This window comes from Falco rusticolus, chromosome 8 (genome assembly GCF_015220075.1).
Source record: "Falco rusticolus isolate bFalRus1 chromosome 8, bFalRus1.pri, whole genome shotgun sequence".
Lineage (NCBI taxonomy): Eukaryota > Metazoa > Chordata > Aves > Falconiformes > Falconidae > Falco > Falco rusticolus.
Window position 1 is genome coordinate 52,531,690 of NC_051194.1, and position 21,245 is coordinate 52,552,934.

The following is a 21,245-nucleotide window of genomic DNA, read 5'->3' on the forward strand; positions in this document are numbered from 1 at the left end:
TGCAAAGAACTGGAGTCATATGCCACTGGCACAGCTTACTAGCTGATGAAGAGGGAAAAAATATTGAACAGACAGCAATGTGAGATCAAAGAGATATTTAATGCTGCCAAGGCCTTTGATCAGTATGGCAAACCACTGGAACACTAAAACAGAATGGCAGGTTTAAACTTATTTAACTCTTGTAGATGAAAAATGTGTATGTGGATGAGAATAATTATTCATTACATTTAAAAAAATGAAGCCTTTAAATGGAAAAAACACCACCCTTTTGGTTCACCATGAGGGAAAAAAACGCAGCTGTATTTGCACTGTCCATTAAGCTGCATAAAAATGTATTGAGTAAAGATATTCCTATTGATCACATCTCTAAATCTTTAATATCATGTCCAGTAGGCATAAATACAGATTTATATACCATATTTATATGAAAGCGCTGGTGCTTATCTTAAAAAAAAAAAAAAAAAAAAAAAAAGAGGAATGCTACTGCTTTGTTCCATTTAAATTTTCAGTCTCTCTTATGCTGGCTACTGTAAAACACTTAAAATGGCTCACCGCATGTTGCTTCTGTTTAGACCATGTCACGCATTGCCTTTTCTGAAAGACTTACACTGCTCGTCCTTAAAATACATGAAATCTGAAATTCTGGTTTTACATCAGAAAGATTTCAGAGTTCAAACATCAGTTTTTAAACAGGGCTAGAAACCCAAAGACACAAGTCACTCTGTGACACTGCACAAGTGTCAGGAGACCACAATGGTATGAAGGTACAAAAATACGAAGTTTTACTTAAAACACTGTAAACGGTTTTGTTCCTCTTTATTAGTATTTCACTTGTGCTACGGTCCGTCTAAAAGCTGTAAGCAAAAGTGACTGCATTCACACAGAAAACTCTTGTTTTCTTACATTTATCCCCTCTATTTTAGAACATATTTCATTAAAAAGATGCATTCATTTTTTAAACAATTACGAGGCAAAGACCAGAGATTTAGTCCAGAGTGAAAATAACTGCTTAGTTTACAGTTTTCTTAGTGTTTTCTACCAGGTGAGATACATACTCATAGATTTCCATACCTTCGGATTTGCAAGGCAAACTTCACAGAGGTATCCATTTCAGACTGCTGGTGCACACTGAACCGCAGGCCAGCTAATAGCTTTAGAAAAAAATCACTGTGGTTCAGTGGAAGTGCAATAAAATACATGAGAACAGCTTCTTAATACTGTTATACTACAACAAAATTGCTTGTGGTCATAAAAGAACACACACAGACAAATGGAAAATAAAACTTATCCAGTTCATCAAGACTAGAAATGTACTGTGCTCTCTGTAGATTTCAGCTGATGCATCAATGCCACAAAACAGAAATGTAAGGTTTACATCATGGTCACCCCTCTTGCTTCAGCCATTTTTACACGTAACTGAGGCTCCTTCTGTGTTGCAAAATGTATTGTAGTCTAAAGAACAGGACACACTTTAATGATTCTAAATTCAGTTCCCAAGATTTGTTTTAAGTCAGTGCATGACAGTTGCTTCAACTTCTGCACTGTTCAGCTTGATATTCTTTGAAAGACTGGAAATAGCATTTATTCACCTATACAAAATGTGTCTTGGAAGAAAAGCACCATCAAAGTGTTGATAACTGTGACTGATTTTCACTGTATTTCCTCAGAAAATAAGACTTATTATGCCATATCATCATAGTATCTGCCAGGTCCTACTAATAATTTTTTAATTCTTCCAATTTCAGCTACATTTGGTGGAAGCGCAGAGGTCCCAACTAGACAAAACTCCCTCAAACTTGACTAAGTAAGACAGAAGAGAGAAGCACTATTAGGTTTCCACTAAGAGAAAGGTGTGTTAGGAGCTAGCTCTTTATTATATACTAAGAAATACTTACCAGATAAATCTAAAGACAAACTCATGAAGGATCAAAGTTCATTAATTCTACTGTTTCATGAGCTACTTTTGAGTTGCATCATAAAACTCAAAAACACTCCTGTCAGCCTGCAATTTCACTGGAAAGTTGAAACCATTACCACTGAACTAACCAAACGTGGGCAGCTAAATATGAGCTAGATCTAATCTTAAATTCCTGTGAGTAAACATCCTGCCCAAACAGTACTGTGAGTAAGAAAAATGCCAGCTGTACTCTTCTATGAGCCATCAGACATCTGTCAGTCCAAACCTTACCTTAGTTCCTGCTTTCATGGGATTTCCCAGGTCACAAACTACCATGCGAGTTTGATTCTCTGTTTTAAATGCACAGGACAGTCTTGCTAAAGCCTGCAATAAACCACAAAGACATATTATAGAATGTCATTCTTTACATCTGGACACCCAGATGAAAGTCTGGAGACAAGTTCTAGAAATGCTGCATTAATTTGAATATAATTTCTTAGTCCTAACACAGTCGAGTACTAAAATTAAATTAAATCTTAGTATGAAAGCCTCCATGGAGACAAATATTTTTGATACAAGATAGATGCTCTTTCCAAGGTTATAAAAAGAAAAATTCAATACTCGTGTCGGGTAGCACTGATGATTTTCGTAACATTAAGCATTGATCCACATGATTCTTTAAAACTATGTGAAGAAACTTTGTCAATCTGGCAAACTCTCCATAGGAAAATGAAGATCGGAAGGCAAAATAACATGAATACTTACTAGCTTACTCAAAGAGGTCTTAAGAGGAGCTATAAGATTTTGAATAAAGCCACATCACAAAGCTCTAGAATAGCAGAGGCAAACTGGAGAACCAAGCCAAGGCATGGTCCAACATATGTGAAGGATGTAGTATCAAAGTTGGAATTCTTTGATATAGGGTAAAAATAGTCTTCCCCTTAATATTCTGCAACTTTACAGATACACCGATTGATCATAGATTCTATCAAATAAAAACAAGGATGAAGAAAAACTGAAAGTATATTATTTATATATAGCTATAATGGGCTAAAATAAAATTTGGACTATACCCATATATCTCCAAAGAAACAGAAGTTATACAGACATTTTAGAACACAAGGGAAAGTCAGGAAATTAAAGTAACAGTCTGTATACTCAGGATGACTGACACCTACATACTTAGGTGGAAGAGAACAGCAATACTCAACATCGCTTCTTGCTTCACAGGTGCCCAGCTCTTTATCTAGCACATCATACGCTAAGTCCACATTTAAAGAAATCAACAAGGGCACTGTTCAAATGAAGACTTGTAGCAGATAAACTCTTTGTGTCAAAGTCCATCACACAGATGATTCTCCTTTGTTGCTAGCACTAGGCTATTAAACTGGAACCGTCCAGCTGGGTGTCATATAGCCTTGGGGCTTAGAAGAACCTTATCACTTTTTCAGTGCTTTAAGATTGAAGCATAAAACCCACCACTGACAGACCCTCTTCCACACACTTCCACAGCAACACCTGAAATATGACTATGTAAAGAAGAAAGAGAGTTGGAATTTTACCTCATTGTTACGAACAACACCAATGAAATCTGCTTGGGGTGGGACAATGACAAAGAGTTCTGCTTCATAGGCTCCTTCCCCTTGATTCTCAGCACTGACAATCAGTGTCAAGGGATTGTCATCACCAATATAGATCTGCTTCTGATCGCTACAAAAAAACAAGTGTAAAAATGAGCTCTGCATTCAGCTTTTCAAGTGTATGGAACTGGTTGAACTTAGAGAAACGAGACATTCTGAGATTACACAAAGACACTGGAGAAATCTAGAGGCAATACTTATGCTCCAGGAGTATCAGGAGAGTTCTACACTAAATTTAAAAAAACCCCACTTGTCTATAATCACAAAAATGGAGTAAATACTACATGCTGTTTTGTAAGAATCTTTTTTTATAACATATACAATAAACCACAAAACCACCGACACCTTTTTTTATCCAAGAACAACCTATGAACAGCTAAACCACCATGTACACTTTGAATTACACGCTTGCTTAGGAGAGGTAAACGCAAGCATACATTTATAACAAAAACTGATGGAAGGCTCAACTACAGAATACAGCTGAGACCTCTGTAATACATTTGTTCCAGACACAAAAAGAATATCTTTCCAAGCACTTATTTTCATTTCACCAACTACAAGGAAACCTAACTGTACCTGCACCGATTTAAAATGTCTGTGAAGCATATGCATTAATTAGTATGTTTGTGAACTGTACTACCTACATACACATGCATATGCTATAGCTCTGCACTAAGGACATGAAAATAACCAGATGACGTTTATAAGTATAGATAATACATTAAGAAAGGCTTTTGGGCATACAAAGCACAAAAAGCCCAAACTCATGAAAGATTTTTGAGTTACAACTTGTTTCTTTTCTTCAGGTTTAATAAAAGGTACTTCCAATACCAACAGGGTATTTTTCATACATGTGACAACAGAGCCCTAGTCCACCCCTAGCTGGATAAAATCAGGCCTGTTCACATCTTCATGTGTCTGTCTAGTGTCAAATAACAGAACAGTGGTACAATTGCAGCTAACACCAGTTTTATGCCTGCTATGCATGCACAGCTTTGCAAATATACAAATAAATACTGTGTACTTATAGTGGGGGTCAGGGTGGGGATGGTGGTGTGTGCTCTCCCTGTATTACGTACTGAAGACATTAGGTTACAAAGCAGAAAATGGGTTTTCTTTAAAACAAATAAGCATGAGTTTAGATTGTATACATTCAGGAGTCCTATTCATTTCAAAACATCCTTTTATTAAAAGTATTACAAGCTCTTGAAGTTTAGAATTCAAGTAGAGAAGTTAATTGCCCCTGTAGTATTTTTCTCATGTATTTACCTTTCTACTGAAACCTCCAGCTTTGGTTTGCAGACATTATCATCACCACAATCCAGCAGAATATGTGCCTATGCAAAAATCAAATGCATACTGTTGTAATAATTCCTCCATCTTTTCTAACACACATTTCAATAATACTGTTTCACCACCAAAATTTTTTTTTCTAAATAGCTGGTTATGAGACACCTTCATCTCATTAACCTCACAGAACAACTCAGTTTTTATCTAGGCAGGGGGTGTGGTGGTGGTGGTTTACTGTGCCTCATCCTGCCACACTGCAATTCTAGGACTCATGTCTACATATCTTAATCCTCTTTCAATACTTTGAATAATCTGTTCACCTCGAGTTGCATCTCTACTACCCTCTTTACAAACAAGAGTGAAATTTTGTATAAAGGGCAGAAATAGGAAAAACTGTATTTATTACCTTAAGAGAACTATAGGGATAAACATAATATACATAGAACAGCATACTATGAGCAATGGATGAAACCCTCCAATTCTTCAAATTAACACTTTCAACACTACAATAACTGCTTTTCTCCAGAAAACTGGTAATTAGCATGCACGAAAAGGAAGTCCAGCACTAAAGAATAATGTGTCAAAAAAGAAATTTGACACAGAGAGAAGAAAAAAAAGATAAGACAAACATACAATAACCATCAATTTTCCCATAATTCAAAGACTAAAGCCTAGATGTCTATTTTGGTATCTTAATTTTTTCAGAAGTCCTAACACAAACATAAGTATTGAATAAGTACTGAAAGCTGAAAATATGTTGTAGGATCTCTCATTGCAGATTGTGTAAGAAGTGTACCTGTCTGCTCATATTTGCAGGAGTGAACTGGTTGAGGATAGGGTGCAATCCTGTTGCATCTGCAGCTGTTCTGTAATCCAGACGATATTCCATAAAAATAGTAATGGGAGTTAGTTTGTCTCTAAATTCAGATTCATCCTGAGGAAACCAAAGATTTGATTACAATTAAAACATGCAAAGAAAACAACTACAATAAAAATATCCTTCAAAAAGTCTCAATAGGCAACAAGCAGTCATCCCAAGAGCAATCTGAGCAGTATTTTTATTTATTGTTCATGTTGTAGAAGGAATGAGAAAGCCAAAACAACATTAAAACATCTGAGTTCTTTTCAAACTAGAAAATCTCGTCAGAAAACCTGCAGTGTAAATTTGAAGAACAGCAATTTTAGTAGTAACCTGTTTTACAAATGGAAAACTATAACAGTGAAGAGCTTAAAGGGCTATACAATTCTGCTTTTTCTTGTCAGACAAAATTCAGTATGCTTCTAAGATATTAATAGATATTAATCTCTGGACTTGTGGTTTTTTCCTTCCTAAAATTATTAAGTTGAACTTGGAGTTACTGACTTTCCTATTGTTAATTTCGAATCACTCTGTTTATCAAATGTCAAACCTGCCTTCCAGAGTACTTACAAACCATCTCTTAGCTTTGTATTAGCCATAATTTTATCTGTGTAATTCGTTACTATTAAGTAGTTAGCCACTGATTTTACCAGTGTAAACTCCGCTTCATTATTCTCAGAAATTAGAATAATGAAAATTACTGACTCTACAACAGCTCATTGCAGGGTCCTACTTCAGAAGCTATTTTCTATGGCCAGAAATCTATTGCTAACTTAACTGGCTTTGCATCCAGTTTCATATAGGTCACGTGTCATTACTGTCATTGGTGGAGAAGTGTTAAAGCTTTACTAACACTGGGATCTGGGCTATTTCCATACATATCCCACTCAGAAGGCCAAAGAAAAGTATTACTTACCCTCCATGAATCCCTAATGATTACTAGTATTCTTACTGTTTGGTTTGGTTTTTTTTTTCTGGAGAGGGGAGTAAGTATTGTTGATGTTTGATCTGTAAGTCCTCAGAGATAAATGTGAGCTGCATCTAACTTACATAGCTGTATTTTCACATATCTTTCCTTATTTCAGCCAGTGTTTGTTCTACTGGGTTACACTTTTTAATTGTGTTAGCATCTGTCCACATTTGTGGGGACTCAACCAAAAAGACTGAAAAAAAGCAAACTTCGTATTTCAGCCTTCTCTGTCGCCTCTGTTATTTGCTCATCTTTGCTTTTTAGCGGCAGCTCCGTATTTTCCTTTATTCTTTTCCCTCCAAAGCAGAAGCATAACTTCTGCTTACTAACTTTCAATATTCCTTGGAAATTATAACTAATTTTCTGCCTAGGTGACTTGTCCAAGAAGTCCATAGCAAAGTTCACAATTGAATTTCTAACCCATTTAGTGACCAGGACCTTAGTCACCATAATATCCATCATTCATCCTCTGACAGCAGTGATAGCCCAGGACAGAGACACAGCTTAAATAATTCTAGGTCTATCCATTGGGCATGAAATTCTTCTAGCATTTCTTTTTCCTATTTTTTTTAAAACACGTAACATGTGGAACTTGTAATAGACAAGCAAAAATTATTTGCCTAAAATGTAAATGGCTACTTACCCTCAAAAAGGCATCAAGTTCTTCACAATTCATTTTGCCTCCTTTCGTAATAGTCATATTCTTAGAGTGGCTAGGCTGTTTGCTGTGGAGAAAGAGAGCTCTCCTTATAGCTCCCTTCTGCTTAAGTTTATCCAACAGCAGCTCCACTTGGAAATCTGTCCAATCCAAAGCATTTAGGTTAGGGATATTTCATTTAATTAAACACAGTGCAGATTCCCATCAGAAATGGAGCTGAATGCTGGTTTCAGCTACAAGGAAAACCTAGTGCTTGGAACTTTCAAAACTTCAAGTTATTTCAGTATAAAATCTGTTACTGCATTAGTTCTCAAAGTAGTAACTAACAAGCATTGTTGTTTTCCTAAATTGGACTCTTTTTTCCTTAAAAACTGGAAACATAGAAGAGCACCAGTACATTTGTAATTGCTATAGAATTGGAGGAATAAAGGTTAAATTATTTCCTCCAGATAATTTTAAAGCAATCTTGCACATAACACTTATTTAACTGTACTGCTAATCTAATTACTTCAAATATTTGATATAGATAATGACATTTAAGTAACAGCTATTCATAAGAGTCTTCCCAGATCATACCACCTCTATAAATGCCATACAAAAAATAAGGATAAGCTTTTATAAACAGTGGACAAAGCCTGACTGTAGCAGGCTGCCCGCCATGTTACAAAACCTCTTAGAGACAACTTAAAAAACTGTTTAGAACAACCTTTTCCTGATTCTTATCCAGAAAACCTGATGAAAAAAATCAGTGCTATCAATCAGAAGGTCATGATTTCAAAAGAAATGTGAGAAATCCGTTGTGGCTTGTCTGTATTTTTCAGGCCTAACAATGCACATGCTTGAAAGTATTCTAAAACTCCCCTCAACAAGAGTTGATCTCATTTCAGTAAAATACAAAGGACTTTCCAAGACTAGTTCCACCAAGTGGTTAAACAGATGCTTAAAGTGCCAAGTATGCTCAAATCCCACTGACTTCAACACAACGTCAGCAAAAAAGCGGCTGAAGACAGTCACATAGATGTATATGGTTACTGAACCGGTAGGACTGTGCTGTAAAGGACAGCCAACTGTTTCAATAATGAAAAAGAACAAAAACCAGTGCTCAGGTCTGCACACAATATAAAGAGACTTTAAAGTTTTAAAACTAGCAGAACTTACTTAGTGATTTAGGGAGCTTTCCTTTGCCATCAGCTTTTAAGCAGAACTTTACTTTGAAGCTGTTTTGGGGGAAAAGAAAATATTAATTTTGCACACTTTTTCTCTCATTTTCCTCTAAATTTTTTTACTGTTTTTCTCAGTTCAAAGGTATTCTCTTTTGAGACTCTAGCTCACTCCCAAAAGCTATTTTCTACTGGCTGGAGAAAAAATATAACCTATTAATAAATAGACAGCAATGCAAGAAATGCAAAGTTTTGGAGTCTTGACTTATGTAGAAACAGTCACCTGTGAAGCTGAGTGTTTATTCCAGAAATCAAATGTGGCTCATTTATTTTTAAAGCTAGAAGGAACTGGCATACTGCGTTGAAAAGGAAGTTAGCACTAGAAAGGAAAATTGGCTTTGCACAATAGTCCAGGAACAAGAACCAAAACCAGTTTTCAGAGCAGATCATTTCCCAAGTGGTTTCCATAAGCTCACCTAAAAAAGTAAGTTAATGGGTAAAAACACTAAATAAGCTGTGTGATCCACTACCATCTTGGGAAGATCTTTCTCTCCTCAACACAGACAGCTGGCAGTGTGCAGGTAGGGTGTAACTTAGGAGTCAGTCTAGCATCTGTTGAAGACAATGTGGGTCCTCCCAGTGTTGTCAGAGAGTTCTTATTTTGCATTGTCTGTTCTTTCAGAAAAATCTGTTTGATTGCCTTTTTTTAATTAGCTGACTAGACTTCCTGAATCCTTTCAGAATTGAAAGCTTATGAAAACAAAAACAAAAAAGTCCCCCCTCCTCTACCACAAAGGAAAACAAAGATACCCCGCTTACCAAGAAACTTTTACATCTGACAGTGAACAGGCTTTGTTTTCTGGGTTTAGAATGGTTGGATTAACTTCCAGGGCAGCATTTACTCTAATAACGGGTCTAGCCCTGCAAAGAGAACATCCTCTTGAACAGTATTCCACACCATGTTAGACCATACCCTTCCCATCAGATTGTGAAATATACACGTACACACTTAAACAATATTCAGGGAAACTGCAAGAATAACAATCATTGAGTAGACTAGGGAAAAGCAGGAAGCTTTTCCATACCTGTTCATTACCATCAGAGTCAGAACATGGACAATTGTGTTAAGAAGTCCTACTATTTCTAGCACAGAGAAATAAGGTATTTTCCCAAATTGAGCAAGTTTGGATGAGAGCATCAGCGTTGCAGTGTAATAGCTAGCAGCACCCTGTATGTGTCAGTATCTAAAAACCTGTCACTCAGAAAGCCTTGAAGACAGCTTACTTCCATTTTTTCTTAAGATTACTGAGAAAGATAAATAGCAGATGGCAGATGTAGATTTACTCGGTGAAAATAGCAGTATAACCTTGTTTTACCTCCAGCAGTTTGGAAGGTCGAGTGGCAGAATTTCAGTCTTCCCTGGTCCTGCTTGCTTTTGTAACTCAGGAATGCCACTGAGCTCTTATTTATGTAAAAACATAGAGTGATACTTACCTATATAAAACAGCTGTGTCAACACCAAAGGCTCCAACAATCAAATCTAGGAAGAAAGGAGAAATACTACATATTACAATTTTTTAAAATATGCTGTTAGTCAGAGGTGGGACTACTCTTAAATTATTCTGAAGTGACATTTAAAGCAAAGGACCTGGATATCCATTTTTGTCCACATCTGTGGCTCCTTTCAGCGAGTACCCAAAACTGGGTGGCATAGTGCGAGCAGCCCACTGCCCTTCAAGAATTTGAGATGGGACTGCATTCAAACCATTTGCTCTTCCATTGTAGATATAGACAAGTCCTCTCTTGTCCTCTCCACCATATGGTGCAGCAACTGCAATATCTGTAAACCGAAAGAACAATTGTCAATGTCTCCAGACGCAGACTAAAACATATTTGTGCTTACATCAATCAATCATTTCTGATATTACAGTTTCGATATGTGTCAGAAAGGAATAAATGCAACCAGCCTTTAAAATGCTCATCAACAACCTTTTTAAAAAAAAAAAAAAAATTGTACACTGCTTTTTCTAGAAAGTATAAATGTTTAACAAGAACATATATTATAGATTTTTGTATGGGGTTGAGGAGAGAGAGAAAGGAATAGTTCTGCAAATACTTCTGCACTGCAGTAACTGAGTTGCAGCCAAATCATATGGATCTGAGATGCTTTTTAGTGTATTACACACCCAGAATTAGTCACTGTTGGCGTCAAATCACAAACCTAAAGTGGGACTGTCTGACCATTTCATTAACACAATCATGATCCTCCAAAGGGTGTGACATTTTAATAATAATCTGGGAATTTTAAATCAGCCTAAAACAATAGTAGATATCAAATTCCAGTCTATCCCGATCATGGCTTGGCCATATGTTTTATGGAGAACTTTCAGTTACTGCAATTATGCTATCTCTTAAAGCTTAATAAATTTGAGAGTACTCTTATCAATGACTAATAAACAGTAAGAAAAAAATGCTAATTGGACTATCCGTAAGGACAGCTTTAGAAGTGTACATATGATCTAAATTCAACATTTCTGCGGCTGGTTCAAATACCAGACATGAAACTCTATACAAAGTATATTACATTACTTCCTCCACTTCCCTTAAATTTGAGAAAGTTGCGTGAAAAGAACAAGGACTCAAAAATTTACCGTTTCGTGTTTTTGACTCATCTTTGCAAACTTTATGAAAACAGTAGAAATTCCAATCTTGCGCGACACTGCGACGGAAAGTGTTTTAATTAACACTCCCCAAGTGAAACAGAGCCGGGGGTGGGGTGGGGGGAGCTAAAAACCCCAGACTAAATAATGGCAAAGTGATTCAAACAAGGCAGCTTTTGTTATGATTTTCTCAGTTACAGTGTATTTCAGATTGAAATATGATAGTATCAAAACATTTTTTGGATAATCTCATCAAGTGACCAGATTTTTGACTATCAGCTGTAACCTTTCCAATGTCTTCTGTAAATAGTTGCAGTGATACTGCATCTTCACATGAATCCTGTATGCTATTAGCAACTAGAAAGGTCCGTTCCAACCCAAAACTATTATATGATTTTATGACTTAATTAAAAAAATAAATTAGAGATACCTGGGAATTTGAAATATTAGCCTGTTATAATTTTTGATCTTCAGAAAATACTTAGCCTGCAAGCAGAATGGGAAAAACAAAAGCGAGTATTTTTTTCAGGAAATACTGGAGTATGACCTGCAAAACAGTTTTCTCCCTAGGATTCCTGGAAGTCTCTGTCCCAAAACTATGTTATTCTTGTCTGTTTCACTGTTCTCAGTTCCTAAGTGAAAGTAACAAGAAGCACTAGCAAGGGGTTTGAGAGTCTACAGCTTCAGTTATATCAGACTTAGGCTTCTCATCCAAACAGTTGCTCAAGACACACAGCTCTTGGTACAGTTGGCTGTAGTTGTTATGGGATATTTTCACCAGAATCTTCCATTTTGAAATAAATCATAAGTAAAAAAAAAAAAAACCAACAATATCTAGACTTTTCTGTCAGAGCATTTTTAACCAGCTCTCTGAAACAAAATCTTCTTTTCAGTCATCATTGCGTTTCTGGAGAGGAAAATTGGCTTTAAGCAATGAAAAGAGGAGAATTATACTGAAGATGTCCTAACAAGTCACAACGGAGAATCAGATATTTCATTGATGTTTCTACTGTACTTGTCACTTAGAGAGTAATAAAGTGATCAGTGTAACAGCTAAGATAATCCATGCTGTAGTTTAAATGGTATAGTCTCTGCTCGATGCATACATGTAACTCCTGTTAGCATTCTTGGGAGTAGCATACAAGCATCGAAAGGAGTCTAGACCTTCGTGTCCAACATTAAGTCATGGTTAGAGTGCCTACTGTTTGTGTGCAGAATACACATTCAGTGTGCTGCCGAGATTTCTACAAGTGGAAAATAGTGACCAATAAATGACGTCCTACCGTTGAAGCCATCCTGATCTAGATCCCCCAGAGGTGCAATAGAACTGCTGAATCTTGCAAATATCTCAAAACCATTCAGCTTTGTGATCTGAAACCCTCCAGAAGCTTGTTGAAGGCAAATGGAAACTTGGCCGACCTCTTGAAGCTTCCCGTCAGAACCTCGATCCATAAAAAGAGGGGCTCCGATAAACAAATCTGTGTAACTGGACCAAAGAAGGATAAGGTTCTTCAGTAACAGCATGAAAATTCAGTTTCATTCTCTTAAGCACCTGTTAGGAGGCCTAACTCATCAGTGAACTCAATATGAAGATGAAAGTTATCTATCTTTAAATTGCAACTGAAGGCAAAATTTATTGACAAAGTAAACACAAATATATGAGAATTTAATGCATTTAAAGCACGGGAATACACCCATGTACGTTTATGTAAATAAATATAAAACCAATTCTACAGTTGTCAAATGCTGAGTGCTAGTGAGGAAGTGTGTCACACAGTTACATGTTAAACCAGTAATGAAGACAGAAATATATATTGTAGGAAAGACTTTTTAATAAAAGCTTCTTTTTTTTCTTTCCAGAAACAAGTTGGGTAGCAGCAGGGAAAAGAGGGCACTTACTTGTCCCCATTGATATCTGTGGCAGCCACTGAATACCCAAAATAGGCAGCCATCTGGAAAACAAAGTTCAAACCAAACTTGTGAGTTGCAGCAATATAAACACACAAAGAAGTTTATACAAGGCTGTATAGAAAAGAAGTTAGGGAGATGATAATATATACCACAAAAATTTTTTGTCTCCTTTCTCCTCATGTTTTCCTTTGTCTTCCTTACTCTATTTGCAAGTAAACCGATCAGTTACCTGCCCCATTCCCCCTTTCATGATCCAGTCCTCTTTTCCAATTCTCTAAATAGGCAGCATATCTTAAATTTAAGTAAGTTTTTCTAAGGAGCACTACAAAATGGGAACTCACAGAACATGTATTTTTAGGATTCCTACAGACTTTGTAAAATTTTTGGCACATAAGCTAGTAACATTCAGAATATTATATGTTCTAGTACCCCCTAAACACTGTCTCAACGTGTTACCTTCCTGTAGGAATAACCTCCTGGACACTCACCCTGCTGAATAAAGCTACATACCTGCTCTCCAGTGAAGTTGTACATGGAAGACATGTTTTTCCCATTGTAAATAGACACCTGGACGTGAAGAAACACACATTACGGCATACCAACAATATTCATCTTTTTTATTTATTGTGAAGCTTAAAGTTTCAAATTTCCTACCATGCCCAGAGTTCTTGCTGCTCTTGGGACTCCTGATACGAAGTCTGAAATATAAAGCAAGACACCCAGATAACATTCAGGTCCTAAAGCGCAATGACTTTGCTTGCACAGAGTAGTTCATTCCTATGCTTTATGCCTTTTCCTGCACACTGTATCATTTTTTCTGTAACATTTATTTGAAAGACCTGCTGAGCCCATTAACAGGATTTTTTTACTGAAACAAGGGTCTTACCTTCTATGCCATCACCACTGAAGTCTCCAACAGCCACCGAATAACCTGATAAACAGACAAAATCAGTAAATTACTTTAGTAACCTTATTCAGTAACCTCTAATTCAGGGATGCTGATGAATTACAGTCTACTCATGCAGCTGTTCATAGTCTAAGCTGCTTAGAGACAATACTGATCCGGTTGCGTTTTAAGATGAAGTGAGAGGACTGTGCACAGAGCACAAAAATTCATGGAAGTATTTCCATTTATTTTGTCATCAGGTGCTCTTCGAATCAAGCCTATGACAAGATAACTAAGCTTCTGTCATACATAAATTACTGCATTTTCAGGTATGTAGCTCTTCATTTATCTGTCAAATGTTTAATTAATAGCAGCGTGATTTAATCTTAAATAGGAAGAGTGCAAGGGAGTTTTTCAAATGCAGCTAGGTTTTCTTCCTTTCAAACTACGCACCCAAGTAGCTGTCATCAAAAGCAGCACTGGCAGGTCTGGTTGCTAACTGGTCATCATACTTCGTACTGTAGACTTTAGAGTCATATTTAGCCACAATCTCTGCCACTCGATCGGAAATAAGTTGGCCTAAAGAGAAAGAAAAGAAAGAAAACAACTTTAAACCACAAGTAAACAGGTATGTACTCTTTCATTAAGCAACAGGACTCCAAGAGAATGCTTGCTTCTAAAGCAACAGCTGTTCCACAAAACCAACCAGAAAATAGCAAACAGCAGCAGCACTAGAAAGGATCTAAGTGAAAATCTGGATCCTACTTCAGCAAAAATCTATGCACATATTTAATCAAAAGCACACAAAGCGTTCTCACTGAAAACAGAAGCCACTCCTACATGTAAACCACGACTTAAACGGGACTGGTCAGTTAGGTAACAGTAAGCATATGCTTATGGTATTGCAGAACTGAATCATTGCTCCTTGTCTAAATACCACAACAGGAGAGCTTAATATGGCAGACAAGAAGCTATTAAGATGAGCACAGCGTATTACCGCCTTCTCTGGTCACACTTCATAGCCACTAGGTGGTGACTGCACTCCATTTTTTCCCCTTCAGTTTAAATTAATTCTTGACTCACAAAAAATTTCTTTTCAGAACAGCACTTACTGCACATACATATTCATACCTGTATGAAGTATAAGGAGAACTACTCCTCCAGCATCTCAAAACGTGGAATAAAAGTTCAGGGTGAAAAATCTCATTTTTAGAAGCACACTATTGTCTTCTATTCAGAGCCAAGAGATTTTTTTTGGGGGGTAGAAGAGAATAAAGTTGTTTTGGCAGATGAGCTGCCACTTTTGCCAAAAAGCAACAAAATGAGTATACAAACATCATCTATATTATACCGTATCTGCAGTTTAGTTTCAATTGTTCCATTTTGTTCAGAATTTAAAACACAGGACTGGAAACAAGCCTCCTGTGCTGCTGCATCTACAGCTAGGCTACTGTGATACAGAAAATCTTTCATGAACATTAGTATTTACTTTAAAAAACAGGCAGCAGAGTTTGGCAGCTATGTCCTGATTGTAGCAGCACCAACTTTTGAACAGAAAGCTGTAGCTAAACGCTGAATGATCCTGCAAACAAATACTGACTGAAGCCCACATGACCAAAATATGTAGGTAATGTTCTGTGTAAACAGTGCAGTTAGAGGTAAAATGTGCACCACGGCACAAACAGATCAACATAAACAAGTGCAATATGTCTTTGCTGTCAGAAGAAAACAATGATAGTTCTCTTTGGACAGTACTGTTCTCATTGAAAGAAAATACATCCTTTGTATGTGTGTTTAGAAATTAAAAAACATGTAGATTATTAAAACAACAAGCAAAATATCCTAGAGGAAACTTACCCTGCTGGTGGAAACAAATTCCACATTCCTGAGAAAATGCCTTTAAATTACATTAGAGTTATTTAAAAGACAAAAGACGCATCTATACAATTATTACTTCAGCTTTAATCTATGGTTGCCTTGATTATTCAGGAAATATTTTCAAAGATGATGAAAGATTATTTCTGTTAGTTTTCTTATTGACAAAGACTTTTGACAGTGGTTGGAGGAATGCGGATACAAATGACTAAGAGGATAAAGAGAAAAATCGAAGAGGTCAACTTCTCTGTGACTTAAATGATATAACTCACCTTGCCAGTAAAAACTTCCAGGTCCTCCAAGCAGCACTCTGTCTCCCTTGGAGGTGGCGGGGGGGGAAGAAAAAACACAGTGCGGGCGGGGGGAGAAAAAAACACATTAAGCATATCCAAAAACAAAGAACATGTCCTATGTTTATGGGAAGTAATTCCATGCATGTATATCCACTGTAGCTTCACTGACCCCAATACATTTTATTTTTTGAAGGAATGATTAATTAAAAATGCATCTTATAAAAACCTAAGATAGCAAACAACACACCTTCAGTGACTTGCTTCTCTAGTTCACCCATTTAAAATTCTAGGCAGAATTCTGCTTTTATTGCAATAGATCCTTCTACCCACATAAGACAACAGAAATACAATTAGGAGAAAATTTTAAGACTGCTACAAGGCAATTGTAACATGTTTTTAGGTCTGTACAAAAACCAGTTTCATCATCTGCCCCTGCCTCTGTAACTTATCTTTAGAAAAGTTTAATTCAGAAAAGTTGTCATGCTATTCCCCTACTCTGTGTTCCTTGGTACAACTGCAATCCCCGAACCATTTGAAGGAGCTTTAACCACATGAGCTATACCAGTGCTGGGAATTTGCTCTGTAAGTACTGAATTGGGCCACAGGCTTTGCTGCATAATTAAACCACTTATTCAGGTTTTAATCTTAAAAACTCCCATACTAACCACTCAGAAAAAACTAGGTCAGAGATTTGGAGATACCGTATACCCTGGCCTGCCCACTCAGCTAGGGTTTTGGATTAGACCCCAAGGCTGGTTTTAACTGGGGCTACAGTCTGCACCGTAAGCCTGAAGGGTCCATGCAAAAAAACCTCACTCACAGCCCTATACTGCACTTTGCAGAGTTTCCTCTGGAGGCAAAACAAGAGCCTCCTCGGGCAAAGAGTGAAGGGAATGACCCAATCGTAAGATGTAAAAAAACCCCAAAATTGCCACATCACAAATGGAATTTGTGTGGTCTTAACATGTCCGGACTACGCTAAACAATTTCACTGTACAATACAAAAAACTACAGTTAGTCCTCAGATTTGTGCAGTTTTACTGTGCTTAGATTTAAAAAGTAATTGTGATTTTTTTTAAAAAAAAGGAACTATAAAAGGCAGCGAGAACAAAAGTAGAAGAAACTTAAGACAGACAGCAAAAAAAGTTCTGTTAGCTGATGAGAAAAGCAAAACATATTTCACATTGTTTACCAGTTCCCTTTAGCAGTAAGTTATTCTTCCTCAAGAAGTAATACTAGCTATGCACCCATCCCTTCAAAATAAGCATCTCAAAAAACCTGACTACTACAATTTATTTCACTTGAGGACTGGCTGCAGCAGAGATTTGGAGCATGAGGCTGGAAAAGCGAATTATTTGTTCAGGACATGATTCCTACGAGAGATTAAAGCATGCTGCTGTGAAGATGTAGGGAGAAACTGGTTTATAATACTGGAGTGGTTTGAAGATATTTTTGTTTATTTACAAGGACGTGTTTGGTTATGATTTTTCCCCCCAGGAACGGTAGCTTACATTTAGTTTCATAATAGCTGTGCTTGCATGTGGTCTGTATCAGGGTGACTGTTAACTTGCAACTATCTGCTGACTCATAGGAATCGAGAAAAAAAATCACGTACCTTTGTAAAGTCAATACTAAATCCACCTTGACAAAATCCCTGTCCATCTGCATCGATAGTGGCTATAGAAAAGAATGAGAGAGAGAAATAAATAAATTATTATCAGTACTAGATCTGATGATTCTGTGGATACTTCCCAATGCATCTTTCTAAGTAACCTTGCACTCTTGAACTTGATCTCAGAATTTTTTTCTCCTAAATTACTATCTTCTCTTTATCAACAACTCACAACCAAATGCTGTAACGCGTTTAGGGCTGGCCTAACATACATAACAGAACATTAACATATATTCTAGCCTTATAAAATCAAAGTAAATAGTAACTCCATATTCCTTTACTATTTAGTATTTAGAAGTCTTTAATCTTCAAAGGTTCAGGGGAAAATATTTGCAATTTTAATTCAGGAAATAAGGTATCTGAAAAACGGGGAATAAGTTTTTCTTTTGGAACGGAATAAAAATCTGACAGGTACGTAACTGTAAGCTGTGTCAAGTACTCGTTTAAGACAACAACATGCAGCATACCTGGCTGAAAAAAACCCTACATACTGAGACTCATCCCAGCAAGAATTGTTATGGCTCAGTTAATCCTACAACTATAGCACTCCACAGTAGAAATGCTGAGACCCCTTTATCTGGAAGTGTGACTACTTAACTAGCATGATTTAGTTTAGTATATGCTTATTTAAATAATTCTTGTTAGACCACACTGGATTTCATTCCTGCTATTCACCAATGATTTTCAGAAAACAAACAAACAAACAAAAAAAAAAAAATCCTAGCTTGAACATTCAATTTTTAGACTTCGGTATTTTTTAAAAAAAAAGGTTTTAACCAACTCAGCTACATGATACAGATGGAAAGCATTTTGAAAATAAGACTCGAAGTGTTCAACAATGAACATAATTAAAACAATACATCACTAGGTATGTATGCATACATGGAAATAGAACCTACCTGTGCAAAACCTTGTCTTCTAAATTGAGCTTTCTCTTTAAATTCCTCGAATAAGAATAATTAAGCTTCAGAAAATTCTCGAGTTGGTCTCTGAAAAAGCACTTGCTACATAATTTCACTCAAGTGATTACTGCAGAAGTATCACCTTTCAAAGACTGAAGTCCTCAATTCCAGTGATACTAGGGATCTAAGATTTTCCTCTGGCCCACAGTAGAGAAAGCCAGGTCTGCATCCTGAGCATCAACTGGAGGAGAACTCAGATGTGTGGACCTAGCTTAGGTTTTTTTCTAATTGCTATGAGGCTACATAGGGAAGGCAGAAACACCTGTAAAACATCCCACTTCAAATGTACACAAAATACAAAACAAAAGAAATTCCAAACAGAAGTGCTCTATGCTTACTTGACCTGCAGGGTGCATATTCCACAGATTTAGATCCAGCAAGCAGGTAACAAGTTCCCACAGGTTCCCTCTCTTGTTTTGTTTCAGTTCTCCAGTGGTACAATGGGGCACAGGCCTAAGGAAGAACACATGGCAGTGAGGAAACAAACTCCTCTTCAAAATACTGGGGTTATAGATTAATACAACAGAATTCCAATTTTTTACAGAATAGTAACCAAAACCAAAATTTTGACAGGTGTACCATGTTTACTAAAGATTTATGCTACCAGCACTGGGACAGAAGTATCACCAGTTTGTACTTTTAGAAACAGATGATCTATTGCAAGAATATTTTCTTAAAGCAACAGGTGTAAAGAGTTTAAAAATGTGTAACACATTCTACTTCAGCAAACTAATTCCTCAAAAGCAGACAAAAATGCTATAACTTTTGTTTATAAAGAATTAAAAAAAGGCTAGCCAATAAATTCTGAAAAAGACAAGTCATGCTGATTAGTGGGATTTTATTTAAATACTGAGCTATTTGGATCTTTTCACTTTTTTTCCAACTACAATAACCCAGTGCTGAGGCTTTTGAAGTGCATCAAAAACCTACCAGAATTTTATCATTTTTGGATCTCACAGAGGCACCAAACCACTGGTGAGACTTAAATTCCAAAGGATCATCAGGAGCAAAATCTCTATTGCCTGCAAAGAAAATGAAAAAGCAGCATAATTTCACAGGAAGCTGTACAGCAAGAACTTTTTTTCAAAAAAAGCGCCCAAAGTCATTGGTTTTGATGCATACAGAGAAAAGCAGAAAATAGAACCATTGGAGGGTATCACCCTTTCACAGAAATAGGCTTTAAAAAGGATTTATTACTTGTTTTTACACTTAGGGGCAAATGCAGCTATTTTTACATACAAAGCATTAGCACAATACTCATTTGTTCTAAGAGCACAAATTTTATAACATCTTTGACAGCGCCACAGTAAATACCTCATACTTAAGATATTTGACTCTCAAGTCAGATTACAGCACTGCTCAAGAATCGGTTCCAAAGCCAAGTTAGGACTAACGCTTCTAGAAGAAATATTGCCCTGATGAAATTATGTGAGTCTTGCCTTTGGCTAGAACTGGGACAGGAATTTTTCTGCTCTTCTACCATGTAGTAACATCTCTATTCTGAGTGGCAATGAGCATACTTACAAGCTACAAGTAAAGTGAAAGAGTATTCAACAAAAATATTGCAGTTTTCCATACAGAAAAGTAAATTAAATAAGGGGTAATTTGCACTGGTGACTGTATGTTGACGGTTCAGTGATGAAGGTTGGTAGAAGCAACTTACAGAGCGGCATTTTGTGAACATTAGAAGTCTTTAAATCATTTAATGTTTCTTACTTCATTGGAACAACAATGGAAACTTTGCCAGCCTAATGAGAAAATAGATGTAACACTCTGGAAAAACTGTTTTACTTTACAAAAACTTTAAAAGTCACCTAAATCGCTGGTTACAGTGTGCAAAGCTAAAGGAGTCAGCAAGGTCAACAGCCACACATGGCTCCCACAGACCGGCTGCGAAGCACAGACCCGTGGCCACTTCAATCGAAACTCCCTCGCTTGTCTTATACCTTGTGAAGAATGTTTTGTCTTGAGAGACTGAGTTACTTCTATTAGGAAAAACCCATGAAAAGGACAACAAAAGTGATCCTAATCTGCAGAATCAGCCAAAACAGGTAAGTATCTGGACTACTTCTGCTCTTAGATTAGAACTATGTAATCAGTTCCAACCACATAGAAAAACCACTATAGTTCTCTACAATGTTAATTTCATCAAAGGTAATTAAAGAATGCCCACTTCCATCCATCACCCTTTCCTCTGCTCCTTGATTAGACAGGTGCCACAGACACGGAGGACCGGACACCCAGCACATCACACAGATTTATGTACACTTGAACATTTATACTGTCACTCTTGCAGACAGAAATGCGGTTTGGAGAGCTGCATGTCATCTTCTCATGGTACAGGAAACCAAAACCAGACCACAATGTTTTCCAAATAGGAACCGTCTTCAGCACACTTCCAAAAACCCTGTTTTATCACCATCTTTTCACTTCCTTGCCTCTAATTCCTGAAAATCCAGCTAAGGACAGTTTTAACAAGGGATACAGTTGCACGACAGTTCGTTTCAGCTGA

General features: G+C 36.8%; 1 protein-coding gene across 1 annotated transcript in view; it reads right to left on the reverse strand.

The window, feature by feature from the left end:
- ITGAV (integrin subunit alpha V) overlaps window positions 1–21,245 on the reverse strand; it is a 46,981-nt gene that overhangs the window by 10,366 nt on the left and 15,370 nt on the right. Inside the window, exons 3-22 of the mRNA XM_037397102.1 lie at window positions 19,664–19,755; window positions 19,072–19,186; window positions 17,715–17,776; window positions 16,079–16,124; window positions 14,385–14,510; window positions 13,932–13,976; window positions 13,700–13,743; window positions 13,556–13,612; window positions 13,034–13,086; window positions 12,418–12,620; window positions 10,123–10,314; window positions 9,969–10,014; window positions 9,294–9,395; window positions 8,473–8,531; window positions 7,300–7,454; window positions 5,624–5,761; window positions 4,807–4,874; window positions 3,460–3,607; window positions 2,189–2,281; window positions 1,072–1,151 (exon numbers count right to left, since the gene is read on the reverse strand). Of these exons, the coding sequence (XP_037252999.1) occupies window positions 1,072–1,151; window positions 2,189–2,281; window positions 3,460–3,607; window positions 4,807–4,874; window positions 5,624–5,761; window positions 7,300–7,454; window positions 8,473–8,531; window positions 9,294–9,395; window positions 9,969–10,014; window positions 10,123–10,314; window positions 12,418–12,620; window positions 13,034–13,086; window positions 13,556–13,612; window positions 13,700–13,743; window positions 13,932–13,976; window positions 14,385–14,510; window positions 16,079–16,124; window positions 17,715–17,776; window positions 19,072–19,186; window positions 19,664–19,755 (1,924 nt within the window). The remainder of the gene's footprint in view (window positions 1–1,071; window positions 1,152–2,188; window positions 2,282–3,459; window positions 3,608–4,806; window positions 4,875–5,623; window positions 5,762–7,299; window positions 7,455–8,472; window positions 8,532–9,293; window positions 9,396–9,968; window positions 10,015–10,122; window positions 10,315–12,417; window positions 12,621–13,033; window positions 13,087–13,555; window positions 13,613–13,699; window positions 13,744–13,931; window positions 13,977–14,384; window positions 14,511–16,078; window positions 16,125–17,714; window positions 17,777–19,071; window positions 19,187–19,663; window positions 19,756–21,245) is intronic.